The 16149-nt window shown below is 41.6% G+C and overlaps 2 protein-coding genes across 3 annotated transcripts in view; both read right to left on the reverse strand.

Moving 5' to 3' along the window:
* Positions 1-568: 568 nt before the first annotated feature.
* Positions 569-1474, reverse strand: LOC138596062 (apolipoprotein D-like). The gene is made up of 4 exons (XM_069667644.1): positions 1364-1474; positions 1096-1217; positions 887-975; positions 569-804 (listed from the first exon to the last, which is right to left on the reverse strand). Exons 1-4 carry the CDS (start codon positions 1472-1474, stop codon positions 569-571), a joined length of 558 nt encoding a protein of 185 aa, XP_069523745.1.
* A 4101-nt stretch (positions 1475-5575) lies between these two features.
* The window catches only part of LOC138595989 (collagen alpha-1(XVIII) chain-like), a 62470-nt gene continuing 51896 nt past the window's right edge, over positions 5576-16149 (reverse strand). The window contains exons 16-44 of one of the 2 annotated variants that reach the window (XM_069667541.1): positions 15987-16040; positions 15578-15613; positions 15351-15485; positions 14868-14927; positions 14725-14760; positions 14470-14514; positions 14228-14290; positions 13978-14013; positions 13794-13877; positions 13586-13651; positions 13266-13319; positions 13036-13125; positions 12312-12347; positions 12147-12200; positions 11999-12055; positions 11716-11775; positions 11565-11606; positions 10332-10359; positions 10121-10189; positions 9524-9549; positions 9331-9429; positions 9094-9247; positions 8917-8990; positions 8658-8786; positions 7355-7402; positions 7196-7258; positions 6707-6904; positions 6507-6622; positions 5576-6419 (exon numbers count right to left, since the gene is read on the reverse strand). In XM_069667541.1, coding sequence (XP_069523642.1) covers positions 6218-6419; positions 6507-6622; positions 6707-6904; positions 7196-7258; positions 7355-7402; positions 8658-8786; positions 8917-8990; positions 9094-9247; positions 9331-9429; positions 9524-9549; positions 10121-10189; positions 10332-10359; positions 11565-11606; positions 11716-11775; positions 11999-12055; positions 12147-12200; positions 12312-12347; positions 13036-13125; positions 13266-13319; positions 13586-13651; positions 13794-13877; positions 13978-14013; positions 14228-14290; positions 14470-14514; positions 14725-14760; positions 14868-14927; positions 15351-15485; positions 15578-15613; positions 15987-16040 — 2214 coding nt within the window. In that variant the 3' untranslated portion in view covers positions 5576-6217. The remainder of the gene's footprint in view (positions 6420-6506; positions 6623-6706; positions 6905-7195; positions 7259-7354; positions 7403-8657; positions 8787-8916; positions 8991-9093; positions 9248-9330; positions 9430-9523; positions 9550-10120; positions 10190-10331; positions 10360-11564; positions 11607-11715; positions 11776-11998; positions 12056-12146; positions 12201-12311; positions 12348-13035; positions 13126-13265; positions 13320-13585; positions 13652-13793; positions 13878-13977; positions 14014-14227; positions 14291-14469; positions 14515-14724; positions 14761-14867; positions 14928-15350; positions 15486-15577; positions 15614-15986; positions 16041-16149) is intronic. The other variant, XM_069667542.1, reaches the window with a different exon arrangement.

Consider the following 16149-nt stretch of genomic DNA (forward strand, 5'->3'; position numbering starts at 1 on the left):
AAATTTTTTATTATTACTTTGTATACCATCATGTTGAGTGCATATTTGACTCTTTTCTCAACACAAATTGACAAAAAAAAACAGAACTGATAAACTGATGCAAAAATTTTATGTACTGATAATTATTCTAAATTATTTGGTAAAAAAAAATGTGTATAGACTAAACCTATTAAATCACACTTTCTAGTGCACTCTTCCTGACCCTTTTATCAATTATACAAATACTACAATTATAAATGATTAATATGAATAATCTGATTACAATTTCAAAAGTCATCCCTTTTCAAGTAATCTGATTTTTATTGTGAATTCCTCTGATTTCCAGGCAATCCAATTACAGTTGTAAAAGTAATCTAGTATTAGTGAGGCATTATTAACTCTTTCCATTAAAAGGGGCTGATAAAATAATTTGACCTTATTTGTTTATTTTCAATGTTAATGTAAAACCCTTTAAAAAGTAGGTTTGAAAAAATACATTATGTCAGGGCACAACATATCAGAGTTTCCACTCCAGTTGAAAACAGGTATTCGGCACTGTCTTCTCCTTTTTTATTTTCCTGATCACACCTCAGGTCATGACATCACATCCTGTCTGGTCGCTGACCAGAAGGCGCTTTATGTTCACACCAGCAGCATCTAGCTTGTCATGCAACTGGCTGATGACGTCCTCGGTCAACACCCGAGGTCGAGCCAGGATCCAGGCGAAGTCGACGTGGAAGAGGCCAAAGTAATCCGAACAAGAGTACACCAGAGCGTATGAGTGGTAGTCTGTGGAGAGCACCCAGTAGGGAGCACCTGGAACACCTGGATGGTATAAAATAAATGACTGTAAAGTATTCTATGTTATTTTAGTATGTTGTTGCTTATCTTTCCATTTTATATTTACCTTTAAAGAAGCTGACATCCAGAATAGCAGGTTGTGATGAGTTTTTAACTGTAGCAACACCCTCAATGGAGCTTATCTTCCCGTTAGACCTGGAAAGGAGAGAAGAAATGCGAATCCATCATCAATTATTCCTCTGCAGATTTGCAATATTGCACAGAAATGCAAGCAAGCATTGTTTTGACTCATGCAGCCGGAAGTTAAATACTTACAGCAGCTCTGCATTTCGGACTTTAACCGTCCCATCCTCGAGAAGACTGTACGTAGCCTGGTTACATTTTCCTTTTTCAAACATGGCTGGGAGTTTCTCTATCTCATACCACGTGCCCATGTACTAGAGGGAGAAGGACACAGAGGTTATACATGAGCCTGTTGGTGCCTACACTAAGCTGGTAGCAGTGTGTTAATGGTATTTCCTTCTTTATTAAAAATCTACCCTAAGATATCAAACAGACAAGAAAGGCAAGACTGAAATGTAACCTTTGTAACGTTGAAGTTCTCTTGAACAGGCGGCTGCGGGCAGCGTCCGCGGTGGAAAGACTGACAGTCAGCCGCTGCAGCCGTCAGGAGAAGCACAAACAGGACCTTCATATCAAAGTTGGAACAGTTGAAATGGTTAAACCGCATCCAGTCCTCAGTTCATAAAGATTGATACGGATATTTAATATTGTGTCATTAAATCAACAATGCTAACAGTACCTGGAATGCCTTCATGTTGGTGTAGCCATATAAGAATCTCTGTTGATGTTAAAGAAAACACTTTAAAAAAGCACAGACACGCACACTGTATTTCTCTATTACTACTCATGCACTCGGACTTGTGAGCAAAGCTGTTTGCCATGGAGAGAAAGAAAACATCCAAAAAACTGGACCTTTGGAAGGAAACTGTGTTTGAGGAGCTATATTTGGATACTGAGTACCTTTAACCTTTAGCACAGACAGCACTTATCATTGCACAATGTAGTCAAAAATTATGTAAAATACTGATAAGTCCAAACTTCAAGTCAGCCTGAAGTGAAATCTTAAACAGGCTTCAGTGTTGCCTCTAAAGAGTCGTTGAGTTTTATTGTAAAATCTCTTTATTAAACCTCATTTATTTCCTTAAAGTAATACTCTTGGAGACTTTCATTTAAATAAATGTCTGTTAAGCCTTTTCATTTGCAGCATTACAGACTGGGTGTCTGGTGTGACTTTCGTGGAAAAAAACACAAGCGGCGCCCAGTTAGTGACGCTTTTTTCATCAGCCAGCAGTGGTTGGTCTGCCAGAGAGGGTAGGCGGAGCTAAGCGGCTGCTTTTCCGGTCTCTGCAAGTGTTGCGAATAAACAGTAATCTACTATGGCTGAACAAACAAAGAAAAGATGGATGACTACAGATACAACTTCAACAAGAAGTGAAAATCCAAAGAAAAAGGAACAAATTTGACGCTCAGATGAAGCAAACAGTCTAAAAAGTAAAGCGAGCGTCAGCGAGGAAAATCAAGAGTTACAACCTGAGCCAACCGTGGACGCCACACATGCAGCACTGTCTGGATATCTGGGAAGTGTGCTCCCGCAATTACTGTTTATCACCATAGGTGCCGCCAAAGAGAACGAAACTGAGATCTTCGACATTACCACTTTAAGGATTCCATCTAGAGCCCAGGTGGGATATTTTCAGGCCCCATGTCTTCAACTGATTTAGGATTATCACATATAATTATTGGTATGCATGTTTATACTAAATGTTGGCAAGTCAGAAGCAATAAAGCACAGCAAAGAAATACCAAAAGAAGTTAAGATAGGAAAATTAGAAACAGTGTTATCTTGAAATGTCCGACAGAGAGTTCAAACAAGTTTACGTTACTGTAGGATGTCCCGCTCAGAGCAGATCTTGGACATATCTGTCATAACCAAATTATACAAACACAAGTACTCAGGTCTTTTTCTGGCTACTGCGGGGCAGCATTAATAGATTTGTTACGGCTAACGAGTTAGCAACGGTAGCTTGTTTACAGCAGACACAAAGCAACATTAGCATTCATTTGGAAAAGGATTTATTTTTCTTTTAGAGAAAATAGTTCCCTGTAGTGGTAGTGATCGAAGCCCATGAGAGACAGAACAAAAAATGGGTAATTGTGTTGTTGTTTTAAGTAGCGTCCTCATTACAAAACACTGAAAGTTGTGGCCCTGCATTACAGGTTAAGAGCCATAGCTAAGTTGCACCACGGGGGGGGGAAACCCTTGCTGCTTGTCTTTTACAGTGTTACTTAAAGTGAACTTTTGTTTTGTTGTTGTTTTTGGCCCTTTATGACTGTATTGATAGCTAGACAGTGGACAGTGTTGGAGTCGAGCCCGGGGCCACCGCATCGAGGACTGTAGCCTTTGTATATGAGCCGTGCGATTTAAGTGCTGCGCTAAACCGGCGCCACGTATTTGAGTTATTTTAAGAGCTGAAATGAGACAGAAAAAAGTTTATGAAAAGAGAAAACTTTATTCAACAAAGCACCACTATTTATACAAAAACATGTGCTCTCACTTTTTCCCTTAGAGTGTCTTTTTCGAGTATTTTTTCAGCCTGAAAATATCTAGCTTGTTTTATTTTTAATCTAGATGTAATTTGGTTTGGACTGTTGACAACATTCTTCCAAAATCGTAAAAAAAAAACTGTACAAAGAATAGAAAAGGGGCAAAAAAGTGAGAACAAACATCTGACAAACAACAAAAGATAAATTACATTCTTAAATTTCATCATCTGATTTCATGTTATGTGCTGTGACGGTATAAATAAATCATGGAATTTAAATTAAATAGCCTATTGAGAGAAAGAGCTGCTAAGAGGTGAGATTTATGAAAAAGCTACGACACAAACAACACTTAAAGATAATAGAAATAAAAAATAGTTTTAAAAATAAAGTACAGTGCATCAAAAATTACTTTGGTGGCAACACTGGCTTTCAGGTCGTCCCACTGTCGGACGAGGGACAATGTGAGTTATTTGCCTTTAAAACATCGAGTAGGAAACGGTTAAAGCTCTGTGAGGACAGCCTGTAAACATGACAGTGACAGCAGCCCTTTGTGCCTCCATCACAAACGTCTTTGGAAATCTATCACTTGTAAAAACGACCACGTTTCAGGACAGGAGCAGATTCCTGCATCTTCAGTCTCTGCTCAACAACAAAGGGAAAGTCAACTTGATAAGAAGGGTCATCTTGTCCTTGACACACCTGGGTGCTTTTCATAGACTGTGTATAAGAAGTGGATGTAGCCTCCGGGTCTGAAAAGCGAGGCCAATGCTGAAGTGTCTTAGGCTTGAGATGTACTTGCTTTTTAACCTTGCGTTCGCGTACACAACCGGCTGCGTCATGAATGTAATTGTTCACATACTTGGCTTTGCACTACATGTGTTACTGGAAGATACCTCTAGAGCAGCGGTTCCCAACCTCTCCGACTCATGACCCACTTGAGAATCTCAAAAATGTTCGCGGCCCACATCCATCAACAATCCATCAACAACACGGAGGCCAAATGATGTGTGCTCAGAGCACTTTTATGAAAGGAGCTGTCCACCATCCCCACACAGAGATCAGAAACATAAAGGCTCATTAACGAATAATTAATTACAAATTAAATAATGGTATCATTCAGCAATGGAGAAATACATTCTCATACATAATGATAGGTCTGTTTTAAATATTTAAAATGTTTATAAAAATCATTTTGGTTTAAAATATCTAGAAACTTTTTTTCCCTTCTAAATAATTACATGTTTTTGCAAATGATTGCCCCCCCCCCCCCCGGTGGGCCGCGGGGGTATTGCAAGTGGGCCGGGTAATGGCTGCTCTAGAGGGCACACCAGAGAGCTCAGGCCGTACGTGCAGCATGTAAACAACAGACCTGGTGAGGAGGTTACTATGATGTTAACTCTGAGAGCAGAGTGACAGCTTATGTGTGTTCGTCGGCACCGTCCCCGCTCCGTTTCTCCAACATTTTCCACGTGCACGGACGTAACGGTCCCGGACTTGTTTCCATTTAGTTTTGCAGGTTTCTACGTCGACTTCTAAAATGGAACCTATCTGTCTCCAGCTGTTTTGACAGGCATGTTTATTGCTGTGCAGAGGCAATGACACATCGTACAGATGTGGATGTTGAAGACTTCTCTCAGCTTGTTTTCAAAACTTTCTGCCCTTGTTGTCCCTGCTGCTGTGGTGTTAACCCCGTCACATCCCCTCTGCCTCTACCGTTCATGTGCATACTGCATCACACGCTAACGTAACATTAATTTTTGAGGACGTGCACAGCCGACGCTCCAGACACACACAGGGAACGCGTGGCAGCCACCATGTGTATCCAAACGTGTAGTTTAAACCAAGTACTGTATACGTCCGGCTTTAAACTGCATTACGCGTTCTTGCTAACAGGAGGCGACGTCACCTCAAACTTGACTTATAATCACATTAAACATGTTCCTAATGAGTTTATGGTCTCAATGGCTTGTTTCAAGTCTTTTTCAATGTAGCTTGCTGTTAGTTTTGTAAAATATGGTCACATTTAGAGTAAAATGTAGGAGAAAGAAGGGCAGGCTTTTGGGCGTGGCGAGGTGTAGCAATGCAAATCCATCATGTTGTCTTAATATGGTCACTTCTGGCTCCAAATAAACCAAGATGGTGGCTGAAACTTCAAAAAGGTAGTCTACCAATGAATGGATAATTTCAAGGTGGCTGTACACACTTCTTATACACAGTCTACGGAGCCTTTGTAGTAAAAAAAAATAAGCCATATTTAGTTAATTTAAAGTGACGCAGATGTGTCTTGTTGCAAATGACTCCACTTCCCTTGAATAAAAAGGTGCTGCGTGTTTCATTTTAACGTTAGTAAATCATTACCACATTCTCTTTGAGATGTTAGCATTGTTGTTAGCGTTAGAAAAACTGCTACAAAATCAATCAGCCCATGTGCTGCATTTAACGTTATGTGCCACCAGGTTGAATATGAGGGGAAATCTTCTGGATCGGAGGGACATTCCTTTAAGGCGACATGATTCCAGTGCCACAACGTAGCATCTTCCTCACGTTAGCTTAGATTCCCAGATTATACCTTGGCTGGTGTCAAGAGTTTATAACTGCCTCTAAATCTTCAGAAAAAAAACACAGAACACAGAGAATAAAAGCACTTATATCCTCTTTTGGAAAGACAGGTTCTGTTTGTGGTCCTCTGTTTTTACACAAAATGCTACACGTAGCACCAAAGATGTGCTGAAAACGACATCCTTTTCTAAGAAAGTCACTCAAATCTTTTCCCAGAGTCTTTAACATTTACGCTGGTGGGTTCTTTGGCGGAGTGGTATTGGGGGGGGATTTAAGAGTTCTTGTGGGTCTCGATGCAAAGAACGATGTACTGGTTGGAACAGCTTCGCGTCTGCTGGCCCAGGAGCAGACCTGAGGTCAGGCTCGACGACTGGCCCACCACGGACATGTGGTCCGCTCGCCACGTCTCACAGTGTTTGTCCACCACTCGGAGGCCTCTGCTGGTGGAGCCGTGCCAGATGCTCTTCTGAGGCCTGAGAGGAAGACGACAGAAAATATTAACACGACAGAAAATATTTAAAAGAAACAACAGTGAAGATGTGATGGTGACGTGCACTGACCAGAAGGGGTCGGCTAAAACATCCCGGCCATCAAAGGAGTAGATGGGTATCCTGGCATTGATTGGCCCACTTTCGCCATTGAAAATAGAGCGCCAATTCCTGAACATTATGTCTCCCTGAAAGTAGAAACAAAGCGGGTTAGATACTGCTAGACATATTGTTCCTGAAGGATAAAAGCTTAGTCGTTTGAGCAGACTCACCCTGAGGTTGGTGACTGGTAGAGTTTCCCTGAATCCGGGATAGACCACATGGACCAGGTCCTGCCTGTGGGAAGAAATGAAGGCGCGGTAGTTCGGAGGCAAACCCATCGCCTTGGCCTGCTCGTAGCACATCCGGTCGGCCGTGTCGAGCCCCATCATGTCGCCTGAGTGGGGCTGGTTCAAGGCCACAAGGTTGAGCTGGAAGGAAGAAACAGGTCGATGTTATTCCACCAAAGGATACTCAAAGTTTGACTTAAGTGTACATGCTGGAAAACGACCAAACACGAACAAATTCTGTGTATTTCTGAATCAAACAAAGTTGTGCTGTGAAAGCCTTATAAAAATATAGCATGTGTTACGTATTATATGTCATAGCCTCCATCTTTAAAATTCCTTGTCCTAGAATATTCACCCTTTAGTAATTAAATGTCAACACTCAAATCAAGCTAGAGGTTATGTTTAAAACAAAGCAGCCTTATTGACACTCACCCTCTCTGTAGCTGAACGCACTCTCTCCGTCGTGTCTCCTCTTATCAGATATGAGACTCGAGGCTGAAAGAACAGTTGAAAGAAAGAAATATTACATAGAGTACAAAATACCACAAAAACATTTTCAACTGATGAATAAGATGTTAAAAAAGATAGTACCTCATCTTGTGGGATGATGTTATTGGAGACGTAGATCAGACTGCCAAGCTGCGGAGACAAGACAAATCATGACTACGGATTATAGTCAGTATGTTCTACCCACAACCACTTTGTTTGTTACATCACCCTTCACAATCTTGCCCCCTCCTACCTCACTGACCTCCTTCTCCAATACACTCCCACCCGCAACCTAAGATCTACTGATGCCAACCTCACCACCCCTCTCACCCGAACCAAACGCCAGACCTGGGGGGACAGAGCCTTCTCCATTGCTGCCCCCTCCCTCTGCAACTCTCTCCCCCAACATCTTAGAAACTCTCCCTCACTTCCTTCCTCTAAAACCGCACTCAAAACCAATCTATTTAAATCTGCTTTTAACCTACGATCTCTTATTATTTCTTTATTTTTTTTCACTTTCTCTTACCTTTATATACATATTTTATTTAACTGTAAGTTTTTGTACTTTGATTGCTTTTTTGTTTTTGTTTTTTTCATTGTATATGTTCTTAATGTCTTTGCTATTGTTGCTTCTGTTCTTTCTTTCATGTAAAGTGCCTTTGAGTACCTTTTAAAGTGCTATATATATAAAATGTATTATTATTATAACTATAGTATAACATTTAAACACAATGTTTTTGATTAAAAAACATCATACATTAAAGTTGAATGAAACACTTTTATGTAAAACTGTTGATATTATTGTTTATCAGTAAAGAAAACGTATACTTTTGTACACTAGTTGATTAATAATGATCCTGTTGGCCTTTAAAAATATTTCCAGAAACCAGCAGAGATGTTACGCTGTTGAATCACAGCTGGAGATTAAATCACAAACATTACACTAAAAGTATGTTTAGCTGACGTGAAAAATCATAAACAGAAAAGTGATGAACTTTCTGTAACATTATTCTATTTTACAAAGTGCAGCTGTGGGGCAGATTCCTGTACACTGAGGGTTCATATAAGGTTACACAACTATTCAAGGAAATTACCCTCTTTTTTAAAAGTTTTTTTGGGCTTTTTATGTCTTTATTGAGAGTTTATAGTGGATACAGTCAAGGGGGGGAAATAGGGCAGAGGGTGGAAGTCGAACCAGGGGCCGCCACTTTGAGGACTGAGCCTTTGTACGTGAGATGCGCGATTTAGCCGCTGAGCTAAACTGGCACCGCCAAAAATAACCTTTTTTATTTTTCTGACATATACATGCATGTATGATGTTTAAAACGATGTTAAGTGTTAATAGACTGAACTAAATATTAGACTCACAACAACCTAAAGATGTAGGTCTTGTAGAAGTCAGTACCTGTATCTCTTTCCATCCCTGTGAAACTTTGAGGAACAGACTTCCTGTTCCTGTGACGAACGCCATAGTCCCCTCTGCATCCCTGACCGTGTGCTGCATCATGACCTCGCGGCTCGAAAAGGTCCTCAGCTGAAAAAAACAAAGGTTGTTGTGGTTTGGATTTGAGTGTGTGTGTGGTGTGTGTGTGGTATGTAATCATGCAAATGTTTATGGCGTTCTATATATACTTCACGTGTGGTTAATTGGCAAGTTCACTTACAGATGCTGTGTTCCCCGTGGGCCCAGGTGGTCCAGCAGGTCCGGGTGGACCAGGCTGGCCAGAGAAGGTCAGAGCTGTCGTAATAAAACATGACAACACCTCATTACAGCTGTTATTGCTTACATGACCTAAATGAGGATGTAGATGTATGACACACGTCTGACTGATGAGTTGTACCTGAGCCATATCTTGATGATGACACGGGGAGTCCTGGAGGCCCCGGTGGGCCAGGAGGGCCGACCGGTCCTGGTCTGCCATAGCCTGGGATCCCCGATGACCCCGGCACCCCGGGGGGGCCTTGTGGACCCAGCACTGACTCTCCTTTGGGTCCCTGAAACGTGTCAGGAAGAAGTTAGTAATTACTGTTTCCTCACAAAGTGGTTCAGCGTGTGTATCGATGGGAACTCGACTCACCACAGGACCTGGTCTTCCAGGGATCCCAGGTTGTCCAGGAAAGCCTTTGTCCCCCCTGTCTCCCTTCTCTCCTTTAAAGCCCAGGTCACCTCCTGCCCCCTGCGATTACATGCCCACACGTAAACACACATGAGTCCTGGTTGAAGTGGCTCATAAAGAATGTGTTAAAGCTACACTTTGATGTGAGACTCACCCAGACGCCTCTGGGAAGGAACGTGTCTGAAAAAACAGAGGAGGGATTTATGTCTAATTATCTCACGCAAACAGTCTCTGCATATTCTAAGAACTACTTTATTCTCAGGAGTGTGATTTCTCTCTTTAATGCAAATAATGTTCTTAAAACAAAAATAAATACGAGAATAAAATGTCACTTTAAAGATAAAAAACAGAGCTTTAAATGAACTTCTTTTCTTCAAATGAAAGTTTTTTAATCAGCCTTTGTTTATTCTCCAGAGATCACTGAGGGACAACCCTCATTTACCATCATATTGAGTCAATTAGAAAAGCAATTAAAAAACAGACAGCAAAGTGTTGATAGAAGGATGTTTGAATCACCTTAAAGGGGAGATGTTTTGTAAACCCAAAGTTAGAGCAATTAAAAGGTAAATTAAAATACAAAATCCATTAAGATGTACTAATATAATTAAGTACATCTATAATTAAAAGAATAAAGAAGTTGGTAGGTTTAAAGTGCATTTAAATGCATTTATTGTTTCTGTGTTATTGAACATTTATCACCTGGGAGTGCTCTGATCCTTTGATTTGATTTAAACCTGAAATGATGACTCACTTGGTGGAGCTGGTATCCCAGGAAGGCCTCTCTCTCCTTTGTCTCCTTTCAGTCCCGTCTGACAGTTACCTTAAAGAAGACAAAAAATTAAATTATATTTCCTTCCTTTTTTGTTGATGAGGAGTTTAAAGTAAAACAACCTGTACTAAATATATATATATACTGAAAGGTTTTATAATTGAAGGGAAATAAAGAAGATGACCCAACCTACCTGCTGCAATAGTTCCATTAGGATTGAGCTGCAAAAAAAGGAGCACAAACATTAACAGCAGTCAGAGATGACAAGAAAAAGTTTGGACAATAAAACATTTAAAATCTCCAGAATAAACATCAGAGTACAGAAAACCGGAGAGGCAAGTGGGAAAAATAAGACATTAATGATCCATTTTATTAGTCTGACTGAGGTTGCTAGGTTACCATTCCAAGCTGCTTTTTTCCCCAGCTGTTAAAAGTTGGTGGTGAAAGTTTAAGCAGCTGGGAAAAAAAGTGTTTGTTGTAATACTCACTTAGGCCACAAGAGGCTGAAGTGCACCACTAACCCATGTTCTGTGTAGAAACGATTCATGTTTACTGTGTGTTAGAAAGTTATGTAGCATACTCACATGGAGGTATTACAGAAGAGGATTAGGGCCACTGAAAAAAAAAAATTAAGGTCCAATAAATTTTTTTTTTTTTTTTTTCAGAGAAAAAAAAGTCAGAATTCTGACTTTTTTCTCAAAATTCTGACTTTTTTTCTCCGAAAAAAAAAAAAAAAATTTTTTATTGGACCTTAATTTTTTTTTTCCAGTGGCCCTAATCCTCTTCCGTAAGGTATTGCTTTTTATTTCTAGCCAATAAAAAAACTTTTTTATATTTAGTTATTTTATATCTATTTTTCCACCTGTTCTTAAGTCATAAAACAGGAGGGAGAGTATTTCAGATCAGACTTGGAAAATGGATCTCAGGATTTTTCCCCTACTCAAAAGCCACCGTAGGTTAGTTACCCGACAAGAGTGACAATATTTCAATCCATCATCAAATATTAAATCATCTAATCTGTGTTGTTAATATTATTATCAACATGCAAATGACACGTGCAGAATTTCAGTGGATTTTAGTGATACCTCATTTCTGTTTTGGCAATGAGCCTTCACCTTTCCTGACCGGACATGCAGCGAGCAGGAATATTTAAGAGCCATTCTGGAACCGTTCTGAGTGATAAAAGGTTAGGACCAGTGTTACACAGAACAACATGCACTTTATCTGAAGGAGAAGAAGAAGAGGGGATGTGTGAAAGAGACAGAATAAAAGAGTGCTTATGGTTTAGATTGTGCAGGCAGCTGAGGAGTAATGAAGATGGAATAAGAGTTATAAAGATTATATCCATTAGTAATTAATTATATCATTAAAAACCATTTTAAAGACGTGTTAAGTCAGCAGTATGGCTGCACTGACTGAAACTTACAGGCATTTTGCAGTGCGGTCTGGGAGGGACGGGGAACACTGTCTTTAGAAACCGGAGGAGCAGAGAGGACAGTGAGCACACTACAAATAAAACACACCTGCTGATTGAGGAGTGTGTGTTAATGCATATGTGTGTGTGTGTGTGTGCTTACTCTTTTGGGGCAGTTAAACATTCCTGGGCGGCCCGGTGGCCCCGGAGGACCAGGAAGTCCCTGAGAAGAGCAGACGAGGAAGAGAGGTAATAAAAAAGACAACAGGGTGAGTTTTATCGAACATTTTGATATCCACAGCGATTAAAGGAGAAGTAGGTGCTATAAAACTTTATAATGTTGTAAAGTTGCTAAACTAAATCTGTAGAAGTTTAATTTGCAGATTCGTTTCTATTATACAAAGTTCTGTTCACACGCTCTTAATCAGCTCAGGTGTGTGACTCACCGGCCGGCCTGCAGAGTCCCCTCTCTCTCCTTTCAGTCCCATCTGACCTGGACGACCCTACACAGACAGACATGCAGAAGCATCAAGGTTACAACAGGAACAGTTTGTTCAGCGAATCGAACATGTTTAGCGACTTCATGGTGCTTACAGGTCTTCCAGGAAAACCAAACTCTCCTTTTGGTCCTGATGGTCCTACAGGGCCCTGTAGAGTAGAAGATAAAGTCACTAAGGCACCTTCATCCAGAGCTGTTGAATCAGGTAGTTAAGGGCGTTATGAAATGTTTGGATTTTGTTGCTCTCTGTTAAGACTTACTGGAATTCCAGCAGGACCGGCTACACCGAAATCTCCCTGCAAAAGATATAGTAACAGTTAGAGTACAATTCCAATGAAAAGTCATGCTTTATTTTGCCATAAAGCTGCTACTACCGATGCTCAGAATATCTGCCCTGTGTTAGTGCACGTAAAGCAAGAATAATGCAAGGAAAGTTATCTGGAAGTCACGACCTATCAGCGAATGAGGTAACACAATGGTGATTGAGCTTATGGCCCACTGATGAAAGCCTTTGCATTTGCAGTATTACAGACTGGGTGTCTGTGGCAACTTAAGTGGAAAAAATCACAAGCAGCGCCCAGTTAGTGACGCGTTTTCCATCAGCCAGCAGTGGTTGGTCTGCCAGAGAGGGTAGGAGGAGCTAAGCGGCTGCTTTTCCGCTCTCTGCAAGTGTTGCGAGTAAACAGTAATCTACTATGGCTGAACAAACAAAGAAAAGATGGATGACTACAGATACAACTTCAACAAGAAGTGAAAATCCAAAGAAAAAGAAACAAACTCGACGCTCAGATGAAGCAAACAGTCTGAAAAGGAAAGCGACCGTAAGGGAGGAAAATCAAGAGTTACAACCGGAGCCAACCGTGGACGTCACAAAGTGTGCTCCTGCAATTACCGTTTATCACCACAGGTGCCGCCAAAGAGAACAAAACTGAGATCTTCGAGATTATCACTTTAAAGTCATAAGAATGCGATAACAAATATAACCTTGTCTCCTTTGGGTCCTGTTGGACCAGCCAGGCCTGACATCATGGATCCATCTGCTGCGATGACGATTCCTGGCTCACCCTTTTCACCCTGCATATACACACACACACACACACACACACACACAGGTAAACAAACAAACAAAGCAGACAGAGGAACATGTCCTTTTAGTTTGCTTAGATATCTTACAAGCACAATACGTGAGCAAAGATATGTGAGCATGCTCTTACTCTTAGTCCTGGAGGTCCTTGAACTCCTGGCAACCCCATGTCACCCTTCAGTCCCTGCAAACATATCGAAAACAAAAGTTTAAAATAACTCCAGGTCTTAATTTCGTGTTAGGAATAAAGTTAAAACAATTTCTCTGCATGACGTCAAATCCATGTTTGTGCACTCGTTTGAATTTGTTCGGAACAGTGAACCCGACAGCTGAGCGCATCTACTGGAACACGGGACGGTTACTCTCTGCAACAATAACTCAAATCCAAACACACTTTCTGTTGCGATGACGTCACATTCATTCGGTTTGTGATTGATGTTTTGTACTCACAGCTGCTCCCTGAGCTTCAAAAATCCCTGAGAAGTTGAAGGCACCATCTGTATCGTTCAGCAGGAGCTGGATGAGAGGCAGGAGGAGAAACTGGCTCACTGAGCAAATCAACCACACAGATGTGCTTTGTTCTCATCGCTCAGCAGGTCCGTAGATACTGGCACTGCGTGATCCTTCTCCTAAAGAGCTGTGTTCAGGTGTTACTTACATCCTGCAGGTTGATGATTGGTCCCGGTGGTCCAGGTGGTCCTGGAGGCCCGGGCAAACTGAGACCGTCCCGTCCCGCCTCTCCCTGAAAGACACGTTTGACATTTTATTTTCTGACAGACACAAACTTCAAAGGCGTGCATGTGTGAGTGTGGCCGTCACATCTCCCTCCTGGATGCTCTCACCTTTAGTCCTGCATCACCTTTGTTCCCTTTTTGGCCCTGAAGATGAAACGAGATGAGACACAAAGTTAAACACTCAGTATTTTAACTATTTCCATCCATAAAACCTGCTGTTCCTTTGCTTTTCTTTGCTTGTCTTTAAGGAGTCGCTTTCACCGACAGATTTTAGTAAACTTTAAGTCCAACAAAAGACTGTTATTTTAATGAAATCCTTAATTAGTTCCTGTATCTTTAAGTATTTCCTTTTACTGACCTCTGCCCCCTTCAGTCCCTCCAATCCTGGAAACCCTGGTCGTCCTATGATGCCAGGCTGCCCCTACAGACACCACAAAGAAACATCCATCACTATGACATGACCTGCACCCCTCATTTCACCAGAAGTAAAATGCAATGTCAATACCCTGATGTAATTGGCTCTACAGCTGTTTACCTCAGACTTGCAGACATTTAAGAAGCTTTTCCGACTCATGCTGAGTCACCTGACGGCACACTCACCTTTTGCCCTGGCTCTCCTGGGAAGCCATTTGAGCCATCTTTACCCTGCGAGAGGCAAGAAGGAGAAAAAGGATGTTTGAAGTAAAACCCAAACATAAAACCTGAATTTTAAAATGTATATGCTTATCTTTAATTTGCCCTGACAGTAACATTAAGCAAGTTTTAAACCTCCTATAACCTTCAGTCCACAGAAGGGAAATGCAGTCAAACACCTTCACTAATACAGAACATATCACTGAAGCACATCTATCTCACCTGCGGTCCTTTCAAGCCCGGGATTCCTGGAGGTCCCTGTGTAGTAAATACAAGTTAATTCATTTGAGGTAACAAAAAAAACTCCACTTAATTATGATTCAAGCAAAATATTGATCTTGGTGCAAACACAGTTGCAGTTGTACCTGTGGGCCTCCGGAGGGCGCAGGTCCAAAGCCACTCAGTATTCCTGATCCTTCCAAGTCCTGAACAATTGAACAAAAGGGAATTCATAGTTCACTGTAAGTTTTGATGTGATTGTGCCAAAAAACAGCATGCTATTAATATATAATGGATGTTTGCATGCCAATATTTCCTAATTCCATCCATCCATTATCTATACATCTTATCCTGTTCAGGGTCGTAGGGGGCTAAAGCCTATCCCAGCTGTCATTGGGCGAGAGGCGGGGTTACACCTGGACTGATCATTCACAGGGCTGACACATAGACAGACAACTTTTCACACTCACACCTACGGGCAATTTAGAGTCACAAATGAACCTAACGATCACGTCTGAGGACTGTAGGAGCCCGAGTACCCGGAGGGAGCCCACACATGCACGGGGAGAACATGCAAACTCCACACAGAAAGGGCCTCTATACGTACGAGTTAGTACAACAGACTGTACCTCAAAGTCCATGGTGTAGCCTCTGCTTGGAGGACCTGGAGGCCCAGGAGGGCCAGGTAGACCCCTGGGACCAGGCTGCCCTTCTGGACCGTCTGAGCCTGGAAGGCCTGGAAACCCTGCAGGGCCCTGATCTCCCTGCAAGACATGTGACATCATCATCCATGCAATGTGAACATGAAACCAGATACATAATAACAATTCCTGAGGGGGAAGCAGTAAGATTTTACCTTTGCTCCTGGTACCCCGCTCACACCAGGCTCTCCCTGTTAAACAGATCAACTATAACATGAGCTCCAGCAGTGACTTAGAAAGACTGCACAGCGATTGCAACACAAGCTTGTTTACACTCGATCCTCATGGCTTTATTAGTCCTCGGGGGTCACCTCATTAACAGCTTGGCTCTGTGTGTTAGCTGGTTGTTTAGTTTGAGTGTAATTGTTTTGGCTAACAGAGCACTAAGAGGCCTGCTCAGGGGAAATCACTGTGAGCTCATACAACAAGCAAGCAAGAGGCTGGTCCGGGCTGCTTTTCAGATTTGACTGGTTTTCCAGGCGTCAAAAAAATGTCGACATATTTAGTTCTAGTTTCTTTCTTAATAGTCAGAATAAATTGGGAGGATGCACTCATGAGCCTCACCTTGTCTCCTTTCTCCCCAGCACGCCCTGGATCCCCGTCTCTTCCATCGACTCCCTGCAAAGGTGACAACACTACAGTTACATCCATGATTTTACATGCATATATCTCCTTTCCACACACCGACAACAGTAGGAGTTAACTGTACTTTAACCACACAGTTAGC

Source organism: Semicossyphus pulcher, unplaced genomic scaffold, assembly GCF_022749685.1.
Source record: "Semicossyphus pulcher isolate SPU_LCO1_2020_fin unplaced genomic scaffold, fSemPul1.0.p SCAF_18, whole genome shotgun sequence".
Taxonomy (NCBI): domain Eukaryota; kingdom Metazoa; phylum Chordata; class Actinopteri; order Labriformes; family Labridae; genus Semicossyphus; species Semicossyphus pulcher.